We start from the raw sequence: 27,826 nt of genomic DNA on the forward strand, positions 1-27,826 counted from the left end.
TCAGCTCTAGTAGAGTGGACGAAGTGTTCCTCCCTATCTCCGTCCATAACCCTCTGTGCAAATAGGTTGTCCACGTGAGCTCTCCAACCCAATCCGCTTGCGTCGGTCGTAATGGTGACCCACGGGGTGTTCCCTAATGGAAAACTCCTTGCGCAGGTTTTTGTCTTGAGACCACCATTGTAGGGATACCTTGACCTTGCAGAAAATGGCGATTCCCCCTGCCTCTTGTTCCGATACCTGCCCTGTTGGGAAAAAACAACTCCTGCAGGTTGCATATTCCATTGGGCTCACAGAGTAAGGCCTATGGTTGATGACATGGAACCCAACAGTCCCATGAACCACTCGGCTGTGACATGCTTGCTTGTCTGCATTGTGCCCACCTTCTGTTTCATTTGAGAACTCTGAGCAGCACGTTTTGCTGACGTGTATTTGATGCGTTTTTTTTACCGCATTCCAGATGCATTCCATTTTTTTTCAGTTAGCTGCAGTGCGGTGCGTTTCTGGCACATTTTTGTTGTCTTGATGCGTTTTGTGCGCTTTCTGGACCAGAGAAAATGTGACATGCAGTATCTTTCTTTGTCCGGAATGGAAAGCACTGCGCTCGTGTGATCTGGGGCCCATAAAACACATAGGGATACATTTTGATGCGTTTTTAGTGCAGGAGCGAACTGCTCTGGTCTGGACAGAATCCGGACATCGTGTGAACAAGCCCTCTTTCATGAGTTTCTTTGTGATCATACTCACGGGAAAGGAAGATTAATTCCGTCTCTGCCCCGCAAAGTGTCTGCTTGAGGGTAACAGAACTTCCTCTCGCCCTTTCATGCATCTGACAATGCAAATCGGGAACTGCTTGCTCTTATTTTCTTATGGGAATGGCCTGCTTGCCTCACCCGTTTGGCTACTGCCCGTTGGATAAGATCCAGAATGTCGGGAGAATTGGAAGCGGTTGCTGCCTCTTTAAGGCACTTTCCCCACAATTCTTTGACAAGCCTGACATCTTGCCGAATTATCTCTCCTTGTCACTGAGGATGAAGAAGATTCAATTTCTGCAGGGCTCAACATAAAAGTATATGACTGTCAGAAAAATAAAATGCACTTTTTTTTCACTGCCCTTACCTCGTCTCCACAGACCGGTGTGGTGAGGGGCAATCATCCATGATATGCCGTTCTTTAAGGGATCTCCAGGGGGAATCCAAAGGGGGATAAACTAACAGAATTTTTTTTAGCTTTAATTCCCTGGAAATGGCTTGCAAATTCAAATTTGGATCCGAATCTCCGGTGACGTCACGCACGACGGAACTTCCGCGCATGCGCAGATGCCAACTGGAGCCGCTACTGCCCATCCTGTCTCGCCCCCACACATCACAAACAGACAAGACAGCGGGGAGCTGGCCGAGGTGAAAAGGACATCGTGTTGCATGACAGAATAAATGTCAGTCGAAGTACCGCAGCGCTGAATACTGAAAAATGGCCTGGCCAGGAAGGGGGTGTAGACACCTGGTCTTTAAGTGGTTAAGTACTTACCTTAAATCAGTGGTTCTCAACCTGTGTAACCCTAGGACCCACATTTTGTCCTTGGACATTAAGTGGCGACCCAAGTTGCACTGCAATGGAACGCACCGTGTTGTGGTACCGCGTGTTCCGGTGTGGGCGATCCTCAGCTTGGGGTCCAGTACTGGGCTGCTCCATCCATACATGCATTGCTTGCACAACTCCCTTGTGCGCCCTGTAGAGGTGCTAGGAGCCAGAATGTGACGTCACTCCGATCCAGGCACCTCTACAAGGTCACGTGAGGGAACTCTAAGCAATGCATGCATGTATGGATGAAGCTCCCTCGTGGCCATAGATCCAGCCCACCCCACCTCAAGCGGACACTTCGCACCAGGCAGCATATTCTGAATGGCTGCCCAGCGCAAGAACTGATATTGCTACGCTAGAGGGAGGCTGAGGAGCCTCTCACATAGAACAGTGGAAGGCATGCTGCGACCCACTGAAAACGGGGTCGCGACCCACTTTTGGGTCACGACCCACCAGTTGAGAACCAAGGCCTTAAATGATGCCTCTTGATCCGATCATCTTCTTTCCAGTAGTTTTCAGCAAACCCTCCAGCGCTGGTGCCGGTCTCTGTTCCAGCGCTGGCTGCTGTGTCTTCTGTCGTTCTGCGTGCAGGCTCCCGGCTGCGTGTATTGACTTACACTGTGTCTCTCCTCTTCTCCCGGCCGAAGATCTCTACTGCGCATGCGTCCGCCACATGATCCTTCACGGCCACTTGAGAATCTTCAGACAGGAGCGAGCCACACAGGTAAGTTTTTTTTGTTTTGTTACCTATTTGGTAACTTTTTAAAAAAATGTTTTTGCATATATCTACAGCTTCCTATAATTAAACAGAAGGTTTAATTATACTTTAACCACCCTCCCATCCATGGCCAATCCTGAACAGCTGGACGGAAGTCTTGTAGGAGCGGTAGGGCGTCTTAAGACGTCCTAGATGGCTGTTTACATTCAATCGATTGGGTGTCTCTAGAGACGCCGATCGCTTGTAGTAGGTGCGGGTGTGCGCCTCTTCCCCGCCGTCGCCGATAGTCCCGAGATCCACTGTGCTGCTGGGACCGGCATGGCGACTGTCAGTGGAGATCAGTACACTATATCCCTTTGTGATCTCCTTTCCGGTCCCTGAATGCAGAAAGTGATGTATAGTACATCACTTCCGCATTCAGTGTCGCTCTCCGGCAACAGATGCCGGTGAGAAGCTGCTGAAGTGAGATCTCTGCTTCATCAGCTTCTCTGGGGGTCCCTAGGTGACATTAGGGGTCTTGGAGACCCCTGATGTCTCCATAAAGAGAACCTGTTATGTGAATTAGCTATCACATAGGGGATTGCTATCACATAGGGGATTTCTTAGCCCCCTATGTAATAGCAATAAAGTTAAGTTAAAAAAAAATAAAGAAGCTTAAGAAAATAGTCACAAATAGAAAACATTTTTAAAATAACAAATGTTTTAAAGTCCTCCCGCCCCCCTACATACACGCAAACATGCGTTGGATGCCCCTACGTGCTAAAACGGGAATTCTGCCTATTGTGCCGCACATGTTACATATCGCCGCGAACAGCGGAGTGAGAGCAATAATTCTAGGGCCATTAATTACTGATAACGGTAAACTGATGAGCGGTTAAAGCGTCGCCTATGGCTAATTTTGGGCAGGGTAGTTTTCTGCGATTTCGCGGGTGTGCAAAATTGTAAGGCTTGACTTGTTTGGTGTCTATTTACCTGACGTGACCCCCCATCTTTTTATATTTTACCAAAACATTGGGGTGATAAATGTTTCATAACATTTCATAGGGAAACAGGTTTTTTTCAAAATGTAAAACCTTTTTTTGTTTTATAGTAAAAAATAAAACCCCAGTGGTGATTAAATACCACCAAAAGAAAGCTCTATCTGCCCCCAAAAAATGGTATTAAATGAGTTTCAGTACAGCGTTGCATGACGGAATAAACATCAGTCAAAGTACCGCAGCGCTGAAAAATTACCTGGCCAGGAAGGGGTTTTAACACCCTGGTCTTTAAGTGGGTAACAGTTTAAAAAAAAAAAATCACATTGCTTTTGCTGTTTATTGAAAGGAACCAACAAGGTTGGAGTATTATAAAAAAAAAACTTGCTGCTTAACCACTTGAAGGCCATAGTGATTCACCCCCTTCCTGGCCAGGCCATTTTTCAGTATTCAGCGCTGCGGTACTTTGACTGATGTTTATTCCGTCATGCAACGCTTTACTGAAACGATTTTCATACCATTTTTTGGGGACAGATAGAGCTTTCTTTTGGTGGCTTTTATTCACCACTGGGGTTTTTATTTTTTACTATATAACAAAAAAAGTACCCTAAATTTTGAAAAAAAACATGTTTCCCTATAAAATGTTATGAAACATTTTTTTTCACCCCAATTTTTTGGTAAAATATAAAAGTCGGGGTCACGTCGGGTAAATAGACACTAAACATGTCAACCTTTAAAATTGCGCGTGCCCGCAAAATCGCAGAAAACGACCGCAGCCAAAATTGGCCATAGGCGACGCTTTAAACGTTTTTACCGCTCATCAGTTTAGTGTCATCAGTGATTGATGGCCCTAGAATTATTGTTCTCACTGCGACGTTCGCGGCGATATGTAACATGTGCTGCATAATGGGCGCAATCGTCGGTTTCGTACATAGGCGCACCCGACGCATGTTTGCGTGTGTATCTGGGGGGCGGGGGACTTTAAAAAAATGTTTGTGTTATTTTTTTTTATTTTTTTTAGCTTCTTTATTTTTTTTAGCTTCTTTATTTTTTTTAATGCTGTAATTTTTTTTTTTTGACTTAACTTTATTGCTATAACATAGGGGACTAAGGAATCCCCTATGTAATAGCCAGTTCACCAAACAGGTCCTCTTTATGGAGACATCAGGGGTCTCAAGACCTCTGATGTCACCTAGGGACCCCCACAGAAGCTGATGAAGCACAGATCTGCTCCATCAGCTTCTCTCCGGTGTTCTGCACCGGAGAGTGACACTGAATGCAGGAAGTGATGTAATATACATCACTTCCTGCATTCGGGGACAAGAAGAGAGATCAAAGGGATGATCAAGTAATGATCATCCCTTTGATCTCCTGTTAGAGCGTCGCCGTGCCGGTCCCAGCCGCACCGGCCACATCGGAACACGGGACCGGCAGCGGCGGCGAAGAGACGCGCAGGAGGAGGTACGGGGCGGGGGGGGGCGGCGCACACCCGCAGATCCTGCAAGCGATCAGGCGTCTCTAGAGACGCCTGACCGCTTGTATGTAAACAGCCATCGCTGGCTGTTTACATGCTGACGGTTTTCCCTCTCGTGTGCGGCGCTCAGCGCGGACACGAGAGGGGGGAGGGGCAGGACGTCTTAAGACGCCCTCCCGCTCTGAGCAGACGTCCATCTGGCCGTTCACAAACGGCCATGGACGTAAGGTAGTTAAAGCGTATTTCAACTTTTTTAGCCAAATTGGGATAACACCTATTTTAGGGCTTGTGCACACCAGATCTGCATGAGTTTCTGCACACGCAGTGCAGTGGGTTGTGCCGCGTTTTATGTCATGTTTTTTTGTCGCATTTTTGATGCATTCCGGGCTGTTTTTGGTAAACTTTTTTTAGTTTAAAATGAGCTTTCCAGGGCGTTTGTGATGAGTTTGCATGCGTTCCAGAGCAGGTAAAATGGGGCTGGCTGCCATTTTTTTACATGCTCTGGAATTGAACGCTGCGGTGGGAAATAGAGCCCAAAATACCATTGGAATACATTGGACGCAGTTTTGATCCGGTCTGTAACTGCTCTGCTCCTGGAACGCGCTTGGTGTGAACCAGGCCTTATACAGTATGTTTCTCATCTACATACCATTACTTAAAAAAAAATGAAAAATTGCTGTTTCATAAAACATTCTCAAAGAAAAGTTTTTCTCTCAGCTGAATTTTCCTCCGGAATTCAAGGGGGGTGGGGAAGGCAATGTTTGCAAAAAACTCCCTGCTGTACTGTGCTGCAGATCTCATTTTCAGCTGTCCTAAGAAAGGGTTAAAGATGTTGAAGCTTGGCTTCTTTCGTTGTATTTTATTCAGGGAGAGTGTAGTCTGTCTTTTTATTAGGACAGAGTTTCTAGTTACTAAATCTAAGTGAAAAGCTTGCAAAAGCCGGCACAATAGAGATCTCTAAACGTGATATATATATGCAAATATATATATCACGTATATATATATATAAAATGCAGTATTGCAGTGTGCAATGATACCTTTTTTATTGGACTAATAATGATCAGGTGCCAGCCGCTGCATGTACACGCCTGCATACCACATGTAATCGAATGTGATATGATTACATGCAGTTATAAAAACAATCACTATCCCTGGATACACAATTGTGTATCCAGGGATAGTGATTGTTTTTTAACTGCATGTAATCCTTTCACATATGATTAGATGCGTTGTGCAGGCGTTTACATGCAGCAGCTGTCACCCAATCATTAACTTGAATGGGTGACAGTTACCGCTTGTAACATGTGCATACATTAAAACTGGTACCGTATATAATAGCAGCCCCCACGGGACTAAAAATTTTTTCCAGTGGCCCCCGACTAAATTGAGTTTGAGACCCCTGCTTTAGATTGTCTTGTCTTGCAGTATACTATGTGGTTTAACTATACTCCTTTCTTTTTAGAATGTTGCACTTTATGCAGATGTAAATGGAAAGCAGTTCCCGGTTACCAGAGGCCAAGACATTGGGAAATACCAGGTATGAGAATAAGCGGATTACCTAAACAACCTATTAAATACTGTTCTTAGGCTCCATTCACATATAGCGATTGTGTTTCCCGCAGCGAAGACCTTGCGGGACGAAAACGCTAATATTTTTAAATCCGCATGGATGGAGCTTGTGTGCGGCTATTAAATAGCCCCAAACGTGCGGTATCCGCCTGATTATCGCGCTTGTACTATTCCAGGGGCTGGGCGGTTTCTGCAATGGTCTGAATAATGCGCGTTAAAGTGCATTGTAGTCTCTGTTTAGAGTGGCTACGCGCGTATCCGTACAGCTGATTACGCGCGGACAAATTTTTACCAAAGAGTAAGTAAGGGGAAATTTGCAGTAGGGAAACATAACAACAATAAAAAGCTGACAAATGTTCTAGCATTCCCCCACTTTACATTTATGAAAAAAAAAAAAAAAAGCATTTTTATTTTGGTCTGTGTTGCTGTCAGGCCTAGTTCACACAGGCGTGTATAAGAGCAGTGTGAACAGCGATCTCTTAAAGGAGAACTATGAGGTGAGTGCTTTTCAGCAGCAGCTCGCGGTATACTAAGGCGTCTCAGTATACCACGAGCTACAGCTCGCGGTATACTGAGCCTAGGGCGACGGGAGGACGCTAGTTTGTGTCCTCCGGTTACCCTAAGGAGAACTATGGGGAGAAGCCTTAACCCCATACTTCTCGTTTTAAAGGAGAACTATGAGATGAGTGATTTCCACTCACCTCATAGTTCTAGCTGACCTGTGACAATGAGACTGTCACAGGTCGGCTCAGTAGATCGGGAGGTGAGCGAACAAATACCAGGTTCGCTCACCTCTCGATCCTGTCACGGCTCTCTGCCGTGACAGGGGAGGGGCTGGATTCCCCTCTCCCCGCTCCGATCTGCCAGCGCTGACTGGCGGAACGGACGGGGAGGGGGCGGGTACAGCTGACTCTACCTCTAGATAGGCAGAGCCAGCTGTCACTCACGCAGCTGGGCGGGATCCGCTACGTCGGGATCCGCTAGTAAACAGGCGTCGGGTGCACCTATGCATGAAAACGACGAACGCGCTACACATGTTGGGTATCGCCGCGCACGCCGGAGTGAGAGCAATAATTCTAGGGCCAGTATTTTGGGGTATCTCTAAATTGATGACCTGTGGGGGCTTTTAAAGTGTCTTTTATTGACTTTTTGGGGTACTGCAATTTTTCGCCGTTTCACGGTCGCACGCAATCTGTAAACTGGGCATGTTGCATTTGTTGTGTTTTGGGGCATTTAATTAAATTTGTCACTAAATTTTGGGGTTTAATAAGGAGTTGCACTAATATTGCGCAACATAAAAATGTTCAACTACCACCATTTTATTCTATAGGGTCTTGGCATTCAGAAAATATATAATGTTGGGGGTTTTTACGTCATTTTCAGGCCTAAAATGTGGAATATAACATGGGTGCAAAAAATGAAAAAAGGGCCTCAGTCATGAAGGGGTTAAATATCATTTAGAAGAGCTTTCAGTATGTAAAGAGGTTAGCATGGAGGTCTGGCATACATAATTGATTGTGCCAAAACCTAGCATCTTTTTTTTCTTTTTTAAACTGTTGTCATGGAAGACCTCCCTAAAAAACATCTTTTCATGTTAACCCATTAAGAAATTGTGCAAGAATTTACAAGAAACAATTATTTTTTTTGTTTTTATGGAACACCACCTCAGCTTCCTGAAATGCTTCGCTGTAGAATATTAGGAAACCAAATGTATGCACAGAAAAAAATCTTAAATGAACATTCAAACAACACATTCCAAGGTTACTGTTCCAATAACATCTGAAAGTAAAAGACATTTTAGAAAGAGAACCTGTTGTTGTTATACTAACCTTAGCGTATTGCATCTAATAGTGATTTAACCATTAGTAACTCATATAATATTTTATTTTTCCCTATTACAAATTAAAGTCCCATCTGATCTGAAAGAAAGGAAGTATATGTTAGGGTGGACTAGAAAAGCTAAAAGATTATTGCAAATTTGCAAAAACTGTTATCTTGTCCACTGGATATAGCAGGGCCTGCACGTGTAGTCTATATTTACCAAATTGACAGTCACTGCCATTAAAATGTTTTGTTTTTTTTGTTTTGGCTAGAGTAGCAAAGGGGTAAATCCGGTTATTTTGCTTTCTTGTCCTGCTAGGAAGATTTTCCCCACTTTCTGTCTTTAAGATGCAACAGAAAGTGAGAAGAAATCTTTTTAACCACTTCCTAGCCAGAGCAATTTCTTACTATTTGCGCACACATGATCTGAATTTTTGGCTAGAAAACCGCTTCAGAGCCCCAAACAATTATATATTTCATGAAAGCAGAGGCACTGTAGAAAAAAAATGCTAGATGCAATTTTTTATGTCGCATGGTATTTGCTCAAATGTTTATCAAACCAGTATTTTTAGGTTAAAATACACTAAAATGAAATGAAGTGCACAGAAACAATATAAAACCCAATTTTTTGGTAAAATATAAAAGACTGTGTCATGCCGGGTATGTCAATCCTTAAAATTGCATGCGTCCGTGAAACCGCAAAAAAACTACAGTACCCAAAATTTCCCACAGGCGACGCTTTAAAAGCTTTTACTGCTCATCAATTAGTTTTACCAGTGATTGGCCCTAGAATTATTGCTTCCACTCCGATGTTCGCGACGATATGTAACATGTGTGGCGCAATTTTAGTTTTTGCACGTAGGCGCACTCAGCGCGTGTTTGCGTTGTATGTGCATGCATGTGGGGGGTCGTGGGACTTTACATTTTTTTTTTTTACACTCCACTTTATGGCTATCACATAGTGGCTAAGAAGCTCCCTATGTAATGGCAAATATAATGTGACAGGTCCTCTTTATGGAGACGTCGGGGGTCTTTTAGACCCCTGTCACCGAGGGACCCCAAAGAAGCTGAGGAAGCAGATATCTGCTTCCCCAGCTTCTTCTCCTGGCTCTAAGAGCCGGAGACTGTACACAGTGACACCGGAAGTGATGTAATACACATCACTTCCGGTCTAGTGATCGGAGGAGAGATCAGCGGCCGGGAGCCTGCTGATCTCTCTCCGATCAGTCAGGGGAGACCCACCATGCCGGTCCCGGGTCCGCACGGGGGACAGCTGAGCCCGGGGAAACCGGCAGGGGTGTCCAGAGAGCACCGTCTTAGGTAGTTGTTGCCAGAACAGGGGTACCCATTGAAGCATTCTACTCGCTACTACTTCTCATGACAATACTTCTCATGACAATTATAAAATGTAGGATTTCCCCTTTTCTTTTCCTTTTCTGTTGACAACAGTCATTAGGAAAAAGAGGGGTAATCGCCTCAGTTGGAACACAGATTACACTAAAAGAGGAAGAGGATCTAACCATCCCTCACTCAGTTTGTTGCCCCCACAACAGTGAGCTCAAGAAGGGTCATTTTTCATCCACCCTAAAATCTCACTATAGGGATATGTTCTTGCTTATCAGTTCACTTTGTGTTAACTTGATTAACTTGTTATAGTTTGGTTATAACACACTGATGCAGGTACAAGACTTAAAATTCAACTAACCTAACATCAAAAAGCAACTTTTTCCTTTACCCAAATAAACTTTATTATGGGTTATGTCACCCTTTACTAATTTGTAGAGTGATTTCATATACAGGACACTCGGGTTGATTTACTAAATGCAAATAGGCAGTTCACTTTGCAAGGGAATTTTCCCTTAGCTTAGTGAATAAGGTAAAACTTCCTAGAGGACCTGGTAATGGTGGTAAGCTGTGCAAGTGGCAGATTCACTAGTGACCTGTTTCAGCAAAGTGACTGTCATGCTTGCCATGGATTTTTTTTAAATGACCCTGTTGCAAAAAAAAAAATTAAAAACGCCTGCAGCTCTTTGTGTTTCCTACCCTCCACCGTTGGGTACAGTCATTGATGCTGGTGGGAGGTACTGCAGTGCCCGATGGAGATCATGTTATTCAACAAACCTGTCAAGTAGCAACCTAGTAGCTCTGCATGTGGTCAAATAATGGATATGCTGCCCACAGGACAAGTTAGTATTCAACTTATTTTTGGGGTTTTTTTTCAACCTAGCAACAGGGTCACGGATTTAAAAGTCATGTATGGAAGATGCAGCTATGTGGTAACAAAAGAATGCAATACGACTGTTGTCTCATTAGGTATCATGGAGTCTGGAACACAAGAATGCACACTCTGGCATCTATGAAGTAAAGTTCTTTGATGAAGAGTCCTACAGCCTGTTGAGAAAGGTGAGTGGCTGACAATGTTTTTGGCTTTATTTCTTTCTAAACAAATGTGTTGAATTTTCTAATGATTCTTGTAATGTACAGGCTCAGAGGAATAATGAAGACTTTTCCACCATCAAGCCTCTCTTTTCAGTTAATGTTGATCACAGGGTAAGCCTAATTTAATCCTTTATAGGCAAAGTCAATCAGTGTGGTGCCGATAATAAAATAAATTTATTTAAAAATCTTTTCAAGAAACATAGTTTATTACAGTTTTCAAATATTTGTATTTAGCATTTTACAGAGAATGGTAGTTTAATATATATAAATTTTAGGGATGCACCGATACTGATACAAGCATCGGTATCGGCCGCGATACCGAGTATTTGCATGAGTACTCGTACTCGTGCAAATACTCCAATACATAAAACGAGTACCTGTGCCGCGTCCGCCATCTTCAGGGACCCGAATCCGCCGCACACAGGACCTCCATCGCGTCTTCAATGAAGCAAGATGGCCGCGACCTCCTCTGTCATGTGCTCCATTCTGACCTCTACCTAAATGCACCAGTTAACACCAACACTAGTTCAACATCTAAAATTGGTTATTGCAACAACCCATTCACTCATAAAACACAGAAATGCACTCTGAGGATGAGCTGATCAGCATAATAAATGGTACCGGATTAAACTCAAAAATGTTTGAGGAATTAATTTTTGAGTTTAATCCGGAGATACAAGCCTTAGTTAGCAATGGATGATAAATATTCATTTCATTATTCAATGTCTTTAAAAAAAATATTATAAACGTTATAATATTTTAAAAAAGACATTGAATAATGAAATGAATATGTATCATGCATATTGCTAACTAAGGCTTGTATCCCCATAGTGGGTAAAATAGATGGATCACATGTCCAGACCCCAGAACAGTGTATTATTGTATAGTGTGGCACAGCTGTATCCAATTCTGCATACCTGGCTTTATATTATAAAGTTCTTATAATATAAAGCCAGGTATGCAGAATTGGATATAGCTGTGCCACACTACAGAGTGTTCATGTTCTTCATAATATTAAGAAACTGACCTAAAATCATGATTTTGTATTGCTTTAGAAAAAATTTGACCTGTCCCTTTAAGAAAAAGTATCGGTAATTGGTATCGGCGAGTACTTGAAAAAAGTATCGGTACTCGGCCTTAAAGTGGTATCGGTGCATCACTAATAAATTTAAAGTTGACGTCTGTGTGTTTAATGCATTATTGGCTTCTTTCATCTGTGTGGGCCTCCATCTGCATTATCAATATCTCCCTGCAAGACACCTTGAATTTGCTCCATTTAAACTTGCCCGACCAAGCCACAGAGACTTATTACATTCTCTGTAATTAAAATTAATCAATAATCTATCTAGTGGTATCTTGTAACGACTAACTGCCTGTTCATACCGTGGCCTTGCGTTAAATATGTGCGGTACTATGCACTAGATGCATTGCATTGCCACGCCAATGCACCTCCCAGTGGATGTGCATTGCAGCAATAGTGTTGTGGTAAAAAAGTTGAATCAATACAGTTTCTTCAGACTAAGAAATTCATCTTGCTGGTTCAGCAATACAGCTTTCTTTTACCTTTCCACCTCTAGTCTAGTCCAATCCAGGAAGGTATTTCTGGCTATAGAGGTGTGCTTATCCAGAAATGGCTTCCCAAATTATAAATCCTTGGTCAGGTAGAAAAAGCAAACGTGTGTGTGTAATATGTATTTAGCGGTTTGGTTGGGGGTACACTGAAATTATTAACGTTTTGTGGTGGTGCTTTTAATCTTGTATATCTCTTCAGCAAATGATCAATATTAGCAAGTTTTTTTCACACTGTGTGCAGAAATCCACCTCTAAAGGCATACTACTCACTAAGGTCTCCTTCTTTCTGGTAGCACTTGAGGTCATGTATTTTGAAGCTTTTTTTACAGTTCAAGCAAAATGTATGCGCCGAAAAAAAACTTTGGCAACATTTTTCAGCTCTGTCGCAAAACAAAGCAATACTAAAGAGAAGCAGTGAGACAGATTTTGAGAGAGACTCTATAAAGTTACAGCTTGTTTCATACATTCCTCCCTCAGCTGTTTTAACCACTTGCCGTCCACCCGTTGTAAAAAAACGGACGGACGGCACTGCTGCAATGGCGGGTTGCCGTCGCTAGGCGGCATTTTTTTTCTGCTCGCGCGCGCCCCCTAGCGGGCACGCACGGGCAGAAAAGACCCGACCAATGCAAATACCCGGTAACGGGTGTTTCACATATAGGCGATCAGCGGCTCCATTGCCCGCCAATCGTCTATATGTGCTCGTTTACAACGCCCCCCCGCGCCGCCGGTTCCCCCTGACCCCTCACCTTGAATCCCGGGATCCGCTGCCCCATCTTGAATCCCGGGACCGGCTCGGAGGGCGTCAGGAGGAAGAGGACGGGAGATCAGCTCCTTGCTGATCTCCGTCCGGGCTGTGAATGCAGAAGTGATGTGTATTACATCACTTACGCATTCACCTGTCAGTCATCTGGCTGCTATAGCCAGAGAGAAGAAGCTGATAAAGCAACGCAATTTTAAGGCTTGACATTTTTGGTGTCTTTTTACCCGACGTGACCCCGTCTTTTAGATTTTACCAAAAAATTGGGTAGTAATAAATGTTTTATCATTTAATATAGGGGAAACTGTTTTTTTTTTTAAAACATTTCGGTAATTTTTCCTTTAATATAGTAAATGAAAACCCCAGTGGTAGAAAAATACCACCAAAAGAAATCTCTATCTGTCCCCAAAAAAGGGTATAAAATGAATTTCAGTACAGCGTTGCGTGACGGAATAAATGTCAGTCAAAGTACCGCAGCGCTGAATACTGAAAAATGGCCTGGATGGGAAGGGGGTTTAACACCGCGGATGTCAACTGGTTAAAGTAGCACTGTAAAAGAATGAAACCCAACCCTGATCACTTCTTAATTGTGCGTCTGTTTAGAGTGCATCTCAGACAATTGCAGTTGGCTGCATTCCAGGAACAGGGGTCCTCTCCTCACAGCAAGTAGGGTGGCGCCCCCTGAGGTTATTGGCCACGGGCTAGAGCCCGTCCCACACCCATATCCCAATAAATTGGGGAGCTAGAATTATGAACTTTGTATTCGTCTGGGAGATTGTATCTAAGAACGCAGCTTTTATAGATTTGCGGCGTTCTCTCGCCAGCAGGATATACAATACTTCCCAACGGTAAAGTGCTTTGTGTTTTTCTCCTATTTTATTCCATGTCAGTAGTTAACGTTTTTTGTATGTCATTGTCTTTCTTTTTATTTTTGTACATACGGTATTTCCATATGCACTGCTCGCCTAGGGATATTAAACTATGAAAGGAATAAGTGGCCTTCTGTGTACTAAACTACGAATTCATCCTCCTAGAGAGTTTGGTCATTGTTACTAGTGTCTGTACGCTCGGTTGTAAACTCACTGTTAATCTGTATGAAATTGCATTGTTTGATTGTAGATTGAATGCAGATTAGTGTCAGTTTGTTTGTTAGCATATCTGCCAGAGAGGGGGGTGTGTGTGGTTTCCTAGCAGAACTAAGGAAGGAAGAACTGCAGGTGGTGGCAGACTACCGTGAGCAGTGGGAAAGTGGTAGCACAAGGATGTGTCTGTGTGTTCAGTAACCTAAACCTGGGTGAGTTGTCCTCCAGCTGCGGGCAGCGGTATTGCATTCTGTGACGATTGTTTCACAGGAGTGTTTTATCAGCACAAAGTAAGCGATTTCCCTCCACCGTCAGGCAAGGACCCCGCTTTGGTTAGTGAATCGCTGCGGGCGGGCCCCCTTCTGTGATATTCAGGTGGCAGCAGTGGGTAAGCAGCTCTTCAGTGCACTGTGCCATGATTGGGCAAAGTCTTGCACCTGACCAGTGGTCAGGTGCAAGGCTTTACCCAATCAGGGCTTCACAAGGCACTGTGCAGTGCCCTGATAGTTTGTGTGTTCACTGAACACATGAATTAGCGCAGTTCGCGTCGAACTCTTGTACGCGTCGAACTCTTGTTCGAGGCGAACATAGAACCCATCACTACTTGTGATAAGTTATATTGTATAAGAAGAGCACTTCTATTCCTCATAAGCGAATTAGTTATATTTACTCTCATGTCATTAACACTGATTGCTACGAGATCTCCTTCTATACAATACAACCCTGAGACACATTCTCTGGATGCACACAGGATGAGAAGAAAGCTTTAACCCTTTTCTTTGCCTGTCATTGTTTGAAAACAGACTTTCTTTTTTCCTACAAGAGTAATTAAGTCATAAGAATCTGTAACGTTTTCTATTCTTGCTGAACATAAAGTGTGATTATGATAACAAGTAGGGATGCACCGATACCACTTTTTTAAGGCCGAGTACGAGTACCTATACTTTTTTTCAAGTACTCGCCAATACCAATTACCGATACTTTTTCTGAAAGGGACAGGTCACATTTTTTCTAAAGCAATACAAAATCATGATTTTAGGTCAGTTTCTTAATATTATGAAGAACATTATAAGAACTTAATAATATAAAGCCAGGTATGCAGAATTGGATACAGCTGTGCCACACTATACAATAATACTGTTCTGGAGTCTGGACATGTGATCATCTATTTTCCCCACTATGGGGATACAAGCCTTAGTTAAGAATTAAATATATCCTTTTCCTGATTAGACAAACAGATCACTTTGGATTGAAAATGTAAACAAGATGATAGATCTAATTGTTCTAATTCCAAACTGTTTACGTCAAAAGCAAAATCTGTGTATTGTAACTGATAAAATAACAATTGAGTTTCACTCGCAGGTAATTGAGTGTGACTCGCAGGAAGTATTATAGCATTCATTTTCATGATTGCAACCTATCCATTTATTTACCCATAAATCTGTATGGTTTATTTCGAATTCTCTGGGTAAACTTTGTACAATTCCTTGGAGTTATTCCACTTTGGAATGCTTGAGCCATTATCTTAAAATTAGTGGAATATTCTTTCTGAATCTCCAAACATGCTCTGGCTATATGGGAATGTTGTTCACCAGTCATTAAATCTAAAGAAATATCTTGTAAGTGAGTGATAGACGGTCCTATAACTGTGGCCGTTTTCATCACCATATCTTCCAAAATTTGATTTACATTTCTTTGACCCTTAATGCTTTTACTTCCCACTAAGCCAGCTGTTTCAATAATACATTTTATAATACCTTGTTTGTTCTTTGTAATCCTCACATTAGTTTTAAACCACCTTTCATTACCCAATTCCATATCAACCAAATGCCCTTGACACACAGGATACTTTGTGGACATTTTCCATTCTGAAATGTTAAACTTCCACAGAATTATAACAAAGTTTCCTTCTCAACAAAGTTGTCTAAATTGAAAATGGTTAATTTGAAAAGGACTGGAAGACATAAATCTTTTATCTGTACACAGAGTATTTGCAGGAGATGCCACAATAACATTTGTACGATCACATTTCTTAGGATACATTTCTAATGATATGCAGCATTCATATAGGCCAGAATCATTTTAAATTAGCATTGTTCTTATAGTAGACAAATGTATTATCAATCCAAACTACATTCCCAGGAGTACTTCTATGGATTAGATTTGTTGTACTATGAGAGAGACCTCCTAAAAATTCACCATTTTTTTTCCAAGTTAATAAATTAATTTTGAGGTGTAAATATTTGTGTACCACATATCGGATGCAAATTATCTCTTCCTGCTGTAATATTTACAAATTGTGGCAATATGTTTGTGGAATTATCAGATCTACTACTGTAACGATTACTTTGATCTTTGCTTGAGCCAAAACTCTTGTTACTTGAAAATGTCATACTCTAACTATATCTCCTGTTTCATCGCCTTTAATATTTAGATGTTTCGGATCTAGAAGTTGTAAAATAATTCTGTCAAATACCAGATTTCTGTTTTGGATCTACCTGCAGCACCTGATTGTACCATATCTCTTGTTACAGCTCCTGACCAAATTGTAGATTAGCTTCCTTTTTAAAACCTACATACCAAAATTTTAAAAATTTGAAATTGCATTCCCATGTTCCAGTCTTATTATCATGTACATAGGACCCTTGCATTTTAACAAATGCTGTTTTTGAATCAATTCCGGCATGGACTTCAATTTCACTACTATGTAGCCTATGCAAACATAACCTAACAAATCCACATTTATATCAATATCACTGTTTTTTGGAAAAAATCTTTTGTTCCTGGTACCGTATTTGCGTATAAGATGACTCGGCGTATAACGACCCCCCACTTTTTGTGTTAAAATATAGGTTTAAATGCACCCACTAACATCCATGGCGGTATTCCTGAGTATGGATCGGGGTTAATTTTCAGTACCATAAGCGGTAACCCAGAGCCACACTCTTACCTTGTCCACGATCCCCGCTGTGTCCTCCGTCTTCTGTCCCTTGCGAGTGTCCGTGTCGCAGGGTGGGCGGAACCGGCGGCAATTTTAAAAGGTAAAATAAAAATAGAACAAAAAAATAAAATCCGACCGCCAGGGAGGCTAATCTGTCAGCCCACTGGATGTGTGGTAATACTGTATGTACAGTAGCTTCTGCTACATACAGTAAACCGCGCTGAGCCAATCATGGCAGGCTTTGTATTAATGAATACAGGCTTTGTATTCATTAATACAAAGCCTGCCATGATTGGCTCAGCGTGAAATACTGCATGTAGCCGAAGCTACATACAGTATACTACATCCATACCCGGCATATAAGACGACCCCCGATTTTCGGGCGATGTTTTTAGGTCTCAAAACCCATCTTATACGCTGGCAAATACGTTAAGTGTTAAATGCCTCTTCTGTAAGGAATCAGTCTCATAGGTGTTAACCTCTGCATGTCTGCAAAAAGTTTGATATATGCTATCACAGTTTGTATTGTCCCTAGAGAAAAACTAAGTACAATGATGGTAAATTTTCTCTTCTCAATACTTTTCTCTTTTCTTTGCTTATTTGATGTTATCTTTTCCTCCTTTTGTAAACCGTTTGGATTGATCATATTTTTTTCTGTACACGCACATTCTTTGTTGAATTGAGAAGTCTTTGGAGTTGTAACGTTACTCCTTATGTGTCCAAAAGGACCCAATTGCTTTGCCACGGCCCACTTTTTCTAAAAGTTTTAACCATGACATGTCCTTTGACACATTTCCAAGAATGCGGAGGAACTATTTTTTGCATGTTTGAAGCAGCATGTGGCAAGATAGTGTTCAGATTGTCTTACAACATCTGTAACCACTTAGTTTTAGCTATTGCCTCTCTCTGCGGTGTAGACAGAAAAGGTTCATGTGGGAACACAAGTGACATTTTTCTCCCTGTCATTAATTCAAATGGTGACTACTGTGTTGCTGCAGATTTTGTACTTTTTTGTACTCATCAGAACAAACGGTACAGCATCAACCCATGTATTCCTTCTGTCTAGCAACATTTTTTTGCACTTCGAGACTTAATTGTCCTATTTATTCTTTCCACAATGCCTGTGGATTGTGGCTGTTTGGTACATGAAATTTGTTCAATTTCTAGAATTTTACACATTGCTTGCATCATTTTACCTAGAAAATGGCTTCCCATGTCTGTAGAAATGTTTATGGAAAAACCCCAAGTTGGAAAAACATGATTGATGTTTTTGCTGTTGTCAAAGCATCATCTTTACGAACAGGTAAAATCTCAACCCATTTTGAAAGAACATTGACTACAATCAGACCATATCTGAATCTGTTTTTCCCCTGTTGGCAATGGCCCTATGTAATCTAGCTGTAAAATAGACCAAGGTCTATCAGCAGGTGGCGTTCTTTGTAAAACAGGTTTTTTTCCTTGGTCTGGGATTAATCTGAGCACGGATAAGACGAGATTGAATCGCATTGTCCAGTTTCATCCATATTTTCCCAGTAAAATTTCTCTGAGAATTCCTAGCAATTTTTGTTTGCTTATGTGACCTAAACTTTCATGGTTGTATTTTGTGAATTCTACTTGTAAATGTTTTGGAATAACAGGACGCAGAACCCCGTTTAAGTAATGACACAAAATCCAGTTTTCACAAACTAAGGGAGATTTTGGGTCACCCTGGGACTCAATAAAAAGAGATGTATCCCGTTTTTGCTCTTCTGCAAATGAGGGGATTAGTGTATCTGTCTCTCTTTCTGACTGCATTGACTGAAACTGACTCACTGATTGAATCACTGACTCTCCATTAAAAGTAGCAAAATGTCAGCTGTCCTGTTGCCAATAGTCAATTGATCATTGTCTTTAGAGTCTAGTCTGTAAATCTTTCTTTAGAGTTTCAAAAGCTAATGGCGTTTCATCAGTCCAGGGACCAAACTCTTTTTCCTGCTTGTTTTTCAATAAATCATACAGGGGTTTTGCCTTCTCTGAAAATGACTCCCGAAGTGAAGAGATGGATTCAATCCTTTCTTGGAGAGGCTGTCATTTCCCCGGGCTGTTCAAAACCCCAAGAAATTTGACCATGTTTCATTAGCTGAAGTTTGCGTGTATTCAGCTTGAGACCTGCATCTTGTAGAAGAGTAAGCAATTCTTCTAAAAGGATTATGCTCTTTTCCATCCTCTGTACTCAACAAAATATCAACATACTGTAACAAACAGTCTGGTCTTGAGAATTTTGACAATACCTTTGCTAATGCTTGCTGAAGCACTGCAGGACTTAAATGGAGTCCCTGTGGCAATCTTGTAAACACAATTTGTCACAGAATTTGCTTTCCTAATAATCCCTTGTTGAAAAAAATTCCTGTAAGATAATTGATACCGATTTTCAATGGAATCTGGTGGTAATTTGTATTGTTTCTGTGGTGGCAGATCTTTTCCTTGTACATTTACTTCAATATCTTTTAAACAATCCTGCTTCATTTTTTCCTTGACTCCAAAGATTTTTGTATTATTGCACCAATTTTGTCAATTCAAAATGGTCTCCCGTATCTGGCCATTTCTGGTCTGTTGCAATCACATCTGCACACAGATGCTACTAATTTCATTGTAATCTGCTGTGTCAATTACCATTAGGCTTAATCAATTATCAAACCTCTTTTCTTCAAATCTGTCCCAATAATAAAACTGAAGACGGGGCTGCTGAACAAGAGCATGTGATTCATCTAGATTAATCACTACATTCAACAATAATCACAATAAAATACAAAGCATTATTCGTAAGAATTGGCACATTTTAAAACAAGAACCCAAATTAGGCCTGTTCATTTCCACTAAACCCGCAGTTACTTTCAGAAAGGCCCGCAATCTTAAGAATAAAATGGCACCAAGCAGGATACTGACTGGGGTCACTAGAGATACACTACACCAGAAATTTGATAACAGAGTGGGGATCTATCAATGCAGAAAATCCCGCTGCCTTACATGTCAGTTTATTACTCATGGTCAATCATCCTTCACTGATCACCTAGACAATAGTTATTCCATCAAACAGTTTATTACATGCTCACACGACCATGTAGTATATAGCCTAAAATGCCCATGCAATCTACTGTACATTGGCCGCACCGTCCGTCCGCTAAGAAAGAGGATAGGGGACCACAGACGCTTCTTTGCTGACGGCAACTGTGATCATAGTGTCCCCAGACATTTCGCCACAAAACACGGCAAACGCATTCAGGATCTACGTGTTTTCGCGATAGAACATATCCCTGACCATTTCTCCCCAGCTGAGCGTTTCCAAAAGCTATGTAGACAAGAAACCTTTGGATCTTTAAACTCAATACCCTTGCTCCAACAGAATTAAATGAGGAATTAGAAATGTTGACTATTTTATAACTATGCCCACTCAGGGCTCTGGACATATGGACCAATCGGTCCCCTACACACCCCGTGTCCCCCACCATGAGCACAGGCCACATATAAGTACATAATACCAGTCTTAGTTTCATGTAGCAACATGCCTTTTATAAAAACTAGACCACCTGTGTGTTCATTTTTTATGTTCTATTTTTTATCTTTCTATTTTTATCTTCAGTTTATGTTCCAATTCTTTACCAATTCCTTTTGTTAAAAAAAAAAAACTGTTTTTTAATGGCTCCCTAAACGGACCACCCTTAATACATGCTCTTGTTCAGCAGCCCCGTCTCCAGTTTTTAATAATATTATCATGCACACCTATAGATTTAGCATAATACATATACACCACTAATCTTTTAAACCAATGGCCCATTTACTCGTAATATCACGTTCAAATAAACATCCAATTTCGAATTGATCGCTTTTTATGATACTTTTAATGCTATTTGAAAAGAACCACCCATGGTTTTTATTCCCATGTTTCGTTTTTACAGTAACAGAACCATCGTTTTTCGTTTCCCCAACTGCTTATTCATGATTTCCCAAACTGTTCAACCTGTCCAGCTCATTCCAAGCGCATACTGAACTCCTAAACACATACCGAGGTTGAACAGCTTCTAATCGCGGCTCTGCCGCCTATTGCCCCTAAGCTCCGTCCAGCTGTCGCATTTAAACCGGCGGATTCCTGCCGCCGCTATACTTTTCCTTTTGAGCTTGAGAAAGAGGTGTTCTCCTCGAAACGCGTTGCTCCCGACCTTCCACCCACGACTGTCACCGACCCGACCACTTGTCACCCTGCCGGCTCCCTTCTACTGCCGTTATCACGGCTCGGGCACATCGCTAAGCCTCGGTCCACACACAGACTGAGCCGAACCATCCACAGCTGCAGCTCAGCCAGACCCTACTCTTGCACACCGTCCGAACCTCTCATAGCAGCGGGGAGACGGACGTAATCCTTGTTCCGCCTCTCTCTCTCTGGCCTCTCTCTATATATTCTGTGCATTTAAGAATACATCCAGATGTTTTTTAAAACAATTAACTGAGCTTGCCAGAACTAGCTCCTGGGGGAGTCTATTCCACATTTTCACAGCTCTAACTGTGAAGAATCCTTTCCGTATGCAACGGTTAAACCTCTTTTCCTCCAGGCGCAAAAAGTAATTTAAAAAACTTTTTTTTTTTTTTACTTTACTTTGACTGCTATCACATAGGGGGGCTTACAAGCCCCCCCATGTGAGAGCAGATGGTGGTGACAGGTACTCTTTAAGGTAATGCTGGGGGTCCAAAAGACCCCCAGTGTCACCTTTACACTGGAAATAAGCTATTGAAGTGCAGATCGCACTTCAATAGCTTATAGCTGGGCTGCAGGAGCCCAGAACTGACAGCCCAGGGACCGGAAGTGATGCAATCTGCATCGCTCCCGGTCCCATAGAACGGGGAGGGGATCGATGAACGGAAGTTCGTCGACCTGCTCCCCGTGGACACCAAGGACGCCGGTCCCGGGCCCGTAGGAGGGGCAACGGAGCCCGGGAAGCGCGGCGGGGGGGGGCGGCCCCTTTTACAGGACACAGAAGCGATCTGGCGACAGGTAAGTTGCCGGAATCGCTTCTGTTGTAAAGCCGACATTCGGCTTTACAAGTTTAAACAGCAATAGCCACCGGGAGTCTGTTTAAACAGCCCCGATGCTGGCGACGTACACTGTACGTCATCAGTCACGAAGGGGTTAAGCCAGTTTTCTATCCAATTACAGATTGACACAGTTCCCCACATGCGGCTAATGTATAAGCTAAGATCAGTAGGTATAGAGTATTCAAACACTTTTGCAAAGTCCAAGTATACTATATCCACAGCCATTCCTCTGTCCAATTTATTATTTCAGCCGTACACCGGCTGAAATCAGCTGTACAACAGCTTGTTGCGAATGGGTTCGGGTCGGTCGAAGTGCAGAAGGAGTTTGACTCAGCTAATCCAACATCGGCTTAGCCGAACCTCCAGCAGGCTACTCATTGTTGTTCGGCCTATTCTCATAGGGCCCAAACAGCAGTGAGTGAATAGCCGAATGCCGCAGAGCGCCCTTCGGCTCAGCTATTCTGCTCGGTACCTCTGTGGTACCGAGCAGAATAGAAAAAGTTGAAAAAAAGGAGACCATGATTGGGCGGAGCTAGCAGTGACAGCTAGCTCCGCCCAACTGTTTTCTATTGCACGGGACCAGCTTTCATTACAATGAGAGCTTGTTGGAGCAGGCGGTCATATCAAAGCCGGCTCCGACAAGCTTACTAGGTAACCAGGGGACGCTGGACTGTCGTCATACACTGAGAACCTGGCGGAGCCGCCGTGATATCACAGCGGCTCCGCCGGGTTCTCAGTGTAATGACACATCAGCGTCCGTGGTTAGCTGCTAAGCAGGGGACACTGATCTGTCTCTGCATGCAAGTGGCCTCTGCATGCAAGTGGCCAGAGCCAACCGTGAGATGATGGTTGGCACCGCCAAGCTGTCAGTAGCAGGTTGTCGGGCAGCCGTTCCTGCTTCGGCTTTCACCTCGGCTCAGCCGAGCCGAGGCATATGTCTTCGGCTCGACTGAGCCGCTCTGCCAACTTCGGGAGCTGTACGGGCTCAAGTGAATAGCCCGTACAGCAGCCCTTCGGTTCTACTCAACCGAAGGGTTCCTGGGGCCGAAGCTAGCCGAAGGATCAGCCGAAGCTATGGCTAGATCCTTCGGCAGCTTTGTGAATAACCCCCATAGTACTATGTGTCCCCAGTTATGAATGAACAGGCTGTGATTTACATCACAGCCTGTTCATTCATGAATTTCTGAATGGGGAGTAGCACTCCCTATGGAGGCTTCTCCCCATTCATAAACTGCTTGATAGTAAATATTTTACTATCAGCAGTTTCTGAATGGAATGGGAAGCCTCTGTACTGAGTGCTTCCCATTCATTGAGTGCTGAGGCTGCAGAAAAAGAAATTGAGGATTTGGTGTCCTCAATTTCTTTTTCTATTTCAAAAGGGAAATGTCAGGGGTCTGTTTAGACCCCAGAGATTTCACCGTAGCCCCCCCAACAGTAAAAAAAATAAATACAAAATTATTAAAAAATAAATAAAAAATGTTAAAAAAATTAAAATAAAAAAATGTAAAACAAAATAAAATTATTTAAAAAAAAGAAAAAATGTGTAAAAAAAAATAATAAAAAAAAAAGCACAACCCCTCCCTCCCCCCACATAACACACACATATTGTGGTGCACACCATGCACATGCGCTGCAGTGCGTTGTTAGAACGCATCGCAGTGCATGATCTTTTTTATTTATTTTTTTTCTTTAAAAAAAAACATTAAATTAACTGTGGCAGCGCATGGCAAAGCTTTGTGACTCATTGCCATGCGTTGTGATACCTTGTGTTGCAATTAAATATACACCTGTATCATTTTATCACAACACAAACACCAAAACAATTTTTTACATAAGTCGATTATTTACAGTTTTGCATACCTTCATTTTTTTACCTTTTCGCAAAAAGGCGCAATTACAAATTTGCTAATATTTGTTATTTATTAACTCAATACAGTTTTATCTTTTAGATTTAGTCAAAAAATATTTTTTTTTGTGCACGGATACTGATTTTGGTGTGTTTTAACAATTGAATTGTGTATTTTTATCGGTTTAATATTAATTTGAGAAACATTTGCGCAATTATCGCAGGGCCTACAAATGTAGTATCACCATCTTTTTACTCTACCGGGCCTGTGCTTTTAGAAAATATATGGTTTGGGGGTCTTTTACAAACGCTAGCAACCCAGCAGTTGAAAATCAAATCAATAGGAAAAAATTGCAAAAAATGCAAAAATGGCTTGGCCATAAAATAACTGATTAAAAATGTAACAAAAAAAAAATAAAAAGATGATAAAGTAAAAATAATAAAATAAATGAAAATTAAAAATGTTTACAAAGTAAAAATAAATTGAAAAAAAATTAATTTGTATTGTTCTAAAACAGTCTTTAATTTAAAGTTCTTCATAATCATAAACAAATTGGCCTAAAATCATTAGTCTATTGTTTTTTTTTAAATGTCACCTGTCCCTTTAAGAAAAAGTATCGGTAATTGGTATCGGCAAGTACATGAGGGGAGGTACTTGGTCTTAAAAAAGGGGTATCGGGACATTTCTAATATATACATTATATATACACACACACACACACTATATTACCAAGAGTATTGGCACACCCCTCCAAATCATTGGCTTCAGGTGTTTATGAAATTTCCTTGCTACTAAATATTCCACGGTCAACTGTTAGCTCCCATTCACACTGAGCGACATGAAAATCGTGCGATTTTCCACGACTTATCCCTATTGGGCTGAATGCAATCAGGAGCGAAATCTGCAGAAAAAAGGGTCATGTAGGACCGACGAGCTACAAGCAATATTGAGCAGCCAGATGTGAACAGCTCCATTGAAATGGATTGGTTAAGCTACATAGAGCGATATCGCTGCAAAAATCGCGCGATAAATCGCTCAATGTGAATGGGGCCTAATGCCCCATTCACACTGAGCGATTTTTGCAGCGATGTCGCTCATATTTCCACGTGATATCGCTCTATGTAGCTTCTCCAATCCATTTCAATGGAGCTGTTCACATCTCGCCGCTCAATATCGCTTGTAGCTCGTCGCTGTAGCTTGTCGCTCCTACATGACCCTTTTTTCTGTGGATTTCGAGCGATTTTGCTCCTGATTGCATACAGCCCAATAGGAAAAAGTTGCGCGACGTTGCGCAATATCGCTCGTATAAAATCGCGCGGAAAATCGTTCGATTTTCATGTCGCTGAGTGTGAATGGGGCATTAGTGGTAGTATAACAAAGTGGAAGCAACTGGGAACAACAGCAACTTAGCCATGAAGTGGTAGGCCACCAAAAATGGCAGAGCGTGGTCAGCTCATGCTGAAGGGCACAGCGCACAGAAGTTGCCAACTGTCTGCAGAGTCAATAGCTACAGACCTCTAAACATCATGTGGCCTTCAGATTGGCATATCAACAGTGCATAGAGAGCTTCATGGAAATGAAAGTCATTACTGCTTAGCCAAAATAGTCAACATAGCTGACTGATTCCAACCCAAGGTCTGGAGGAGTATGTTGCAACTATAGGGTATCCACAGATATTATTCTGGCCTTAACTAGACAAAAGTCCTATGTTCATAAAAAGGCCATGTTCTTAGTGTATTGGCATCATCTTACAAACAGATCTAAATCTAGCCATACACAATTTTCTCTGTATCACAGGAATCTGCAAACATTCTAAGAGTGGTTGGCCCTGCTTGCTCGGCAAAAATTGATGACTCAATCCACTTTTGACGAGGGACCCTGCATGCTGAACAAAAGAAATCGACTATCTAGTTGTATGGCCAGCTTTAGAGTTACAGTATAGTGTCTCCACAATCATAGGGCAAATTCTGGTCTAAAGCTGCCCATACAATGTACAACCATCGCACTTCGACTTTCGTTGTGCGATGGTTGTAAGGTGATTAAAATTCTGTACAAACTGCCCATCTTGAACAGGAAGATCGTACTTGCACTGAGGGGAGGGCTTGCCGATGATTGCAATGCTGAGCGGGCAGTGTGCGGTTGCACACACCGTCCCATGCGGCTTCCTTCTTGCGATCGCTCTACTAGCGTTTTCTAGCGTGCTAGACCTGCCGATTATCGTACGATAGCGGGATCACCCGCTATGATCGTACAATAATAGTCAGGTTATGGGCACCTTAAGGTTATGATGGCTTGTTTTTTTTCTTTTTTTGAGAAAACAATGTTTTTTAATTTTTTATTTTTTTTTAATAGGGTGCCTGGAATGGTCCATGGGTATCTACAGAGGTACTTGCTGCGCTTGTTGGCATTTTGATATACTACACAGCATACACTGCAAAGAGCTACATCCAAGCGTGAGCGAAGATTTGGGACTTAATGTTGCTTGTCCTGATGTAAAAAGTTACATTGTTTTGTCATTAATAACAAATAAAACTTTTCTACACAAAGTTGCTAAATCTCTACCTTTTTGTTCACTTGTATGGTATATTAAACATCATGAATGCATAGCTATTATTAACCACTTGCTGTCCGGAGCGATTTCTTTCTCTTTGCACACACATGATAAAATATGAATTTTTGGCTAGAAAACAGCTTCAAACATTGATATATTTTCTGAAAGCAGAGGCTGTAGAATAAAAAAATGCTAGTTCCAATTTTTTATGTTGCACGATATTTGCGCAAATGTTTATCAAACCAGTATTTCCCTAATCATCTTCCAGGACAGCAACCTGAGAGATTGGTTCCACCTTCTACAGGAAACACAATTTTGTAAAATAATTTAAAGCCCCTACCCTTCCCCTCGTACCTCAGTTCAGATTGTGTTTCCCACCGTCCCGTTTGTTTGCACATCACGTTTGTTCTTTTATTACTGACGGGTTGGCCTTGAGGTCACGGATCCCCCTCTGGCCTAGCTGTAGAGCGGAGGGTTTTTTTCCCCTATATTTCTTGACAAGCCAGGATCTGGTTCCTTTCCACCTTTGTAAGTGATTGCCACTTTTTGTATTAATGTAATGGTGCAGTGAGAATGTATTGTGTGAAGTTTCTGCTCAGGGTCGGGTATGCTGCCCCTAGTGTGAGATCTTCCGTTCTCACAGTGCAGTAGCTTGCCCCGCCCCCCTCATGCACAAAACACAGTAGGGGAATCAGAAGCCGATCAGAAAGTATCTGCAGCAGCTGAGAGAAGACAGAGCCCAGCCGATGACTCATCCACACAGCATAGAAGACGGTTCCGTTCTAGGGAGAAAGAAGCTTCTGCTGAAATTGGTTTTAAGGGTGGGTAAACTTTCTAAAGTATTCTGTAATCTTTCTATTGGTGTCTGTCTGTGCCTGCTTGTTGATCTGTCTCCCTCTCTAGCCTCTGTGTGTTGCTTTAGATCTCTCTCTCTCTCTCTCTCTCAGGGCTTGTTCACACCAACTGCAGACCAGATCTGCCACGAGTTTCAGCACACGCAGTGCAGTGGGTTGTGCTGCGTTTTTTGATGCGTTACGGGTCGTTGGATTTAAAAAAAAAATCATTTTTTTAAAGTTTAAAATTGGCTTCCAGGGCGTTTGCATGTGTTTTTGATGCGTTTGCATGCATTCCAGAGCAGGTAAAATAGGGCTTGCTGCAGTTATTTTACATGCTCTGGAACTGAATGCTGTGGTGTGAATTGGAGCCCAAAATACCATTGGAATACATTGGACGCAGTTTTGATCCGGTCTGTAACTGCTCTGCTTTGCTCCTGGAACACCCTTTGTGTGAACAAGGCCTCAGTCTGGTCTTTGTGTCCTAATATAGGTTTTATTCCAATGTCTATAATTTCTTTCTTGTCTGATTAGCTGGAGCACCGACTTCCCTTCTCCAAGACTGCGAAGCAGAAGAAGGAATCGCCCCCCACCCATGTCCTG

The 27,826-nt window shown here is 42.1% G+C and overlaps 1 protein-coding gene across 1 annotated transcript in view; it reads left to right on the forward strand.

The window, feature by feature from the left end:
* SSR4 (signal sequence receptor subunit 4) overlaps positions 1–26,369 on the forward strand; it is a 51,159-nt gene extending 24,790 nt beyond the window's left edge. Inside the window, exons 3-6 of the mRNA XM_018574771.1 lie at positions 6,207–6,281; positions 10,448–10,537; positions 10,619–10,684; positions 26,192–26,369. Of these exons, the coding sequence (XP_018430273.1) occupies positions 6,207–6,281; positions 10,448–10,537; positions 10,619–10,684; positions 26,192–26,296 (336 nt within the window). The 3' untranslated portion in view covers positions 26,297–26,369. The remainder of the gene's footprint in view (positions 1–6,206; positions 6,282–10,447; positions 10,538–10,618; positions 10,685–26,191) is intronic.
* Positions 26,370–27,826: the final 1,457 nt, after the last annotated feature.

This window comes from Nanorana parkeri, unplaced genomic scaffold, assembly GCF_000935625.1.
Source record: "Nanorana parkeri isolate BGI_ZX_2015 unplaced genomic scaffold, ASM93562v1 scaffold3218, whole genome shotgun sequence".
NCBI lineage: Eukaryota > Metazoa > Chordata > Amphibia > Anura > Dicroglossidae > Nanorana > Nanorana parkeri.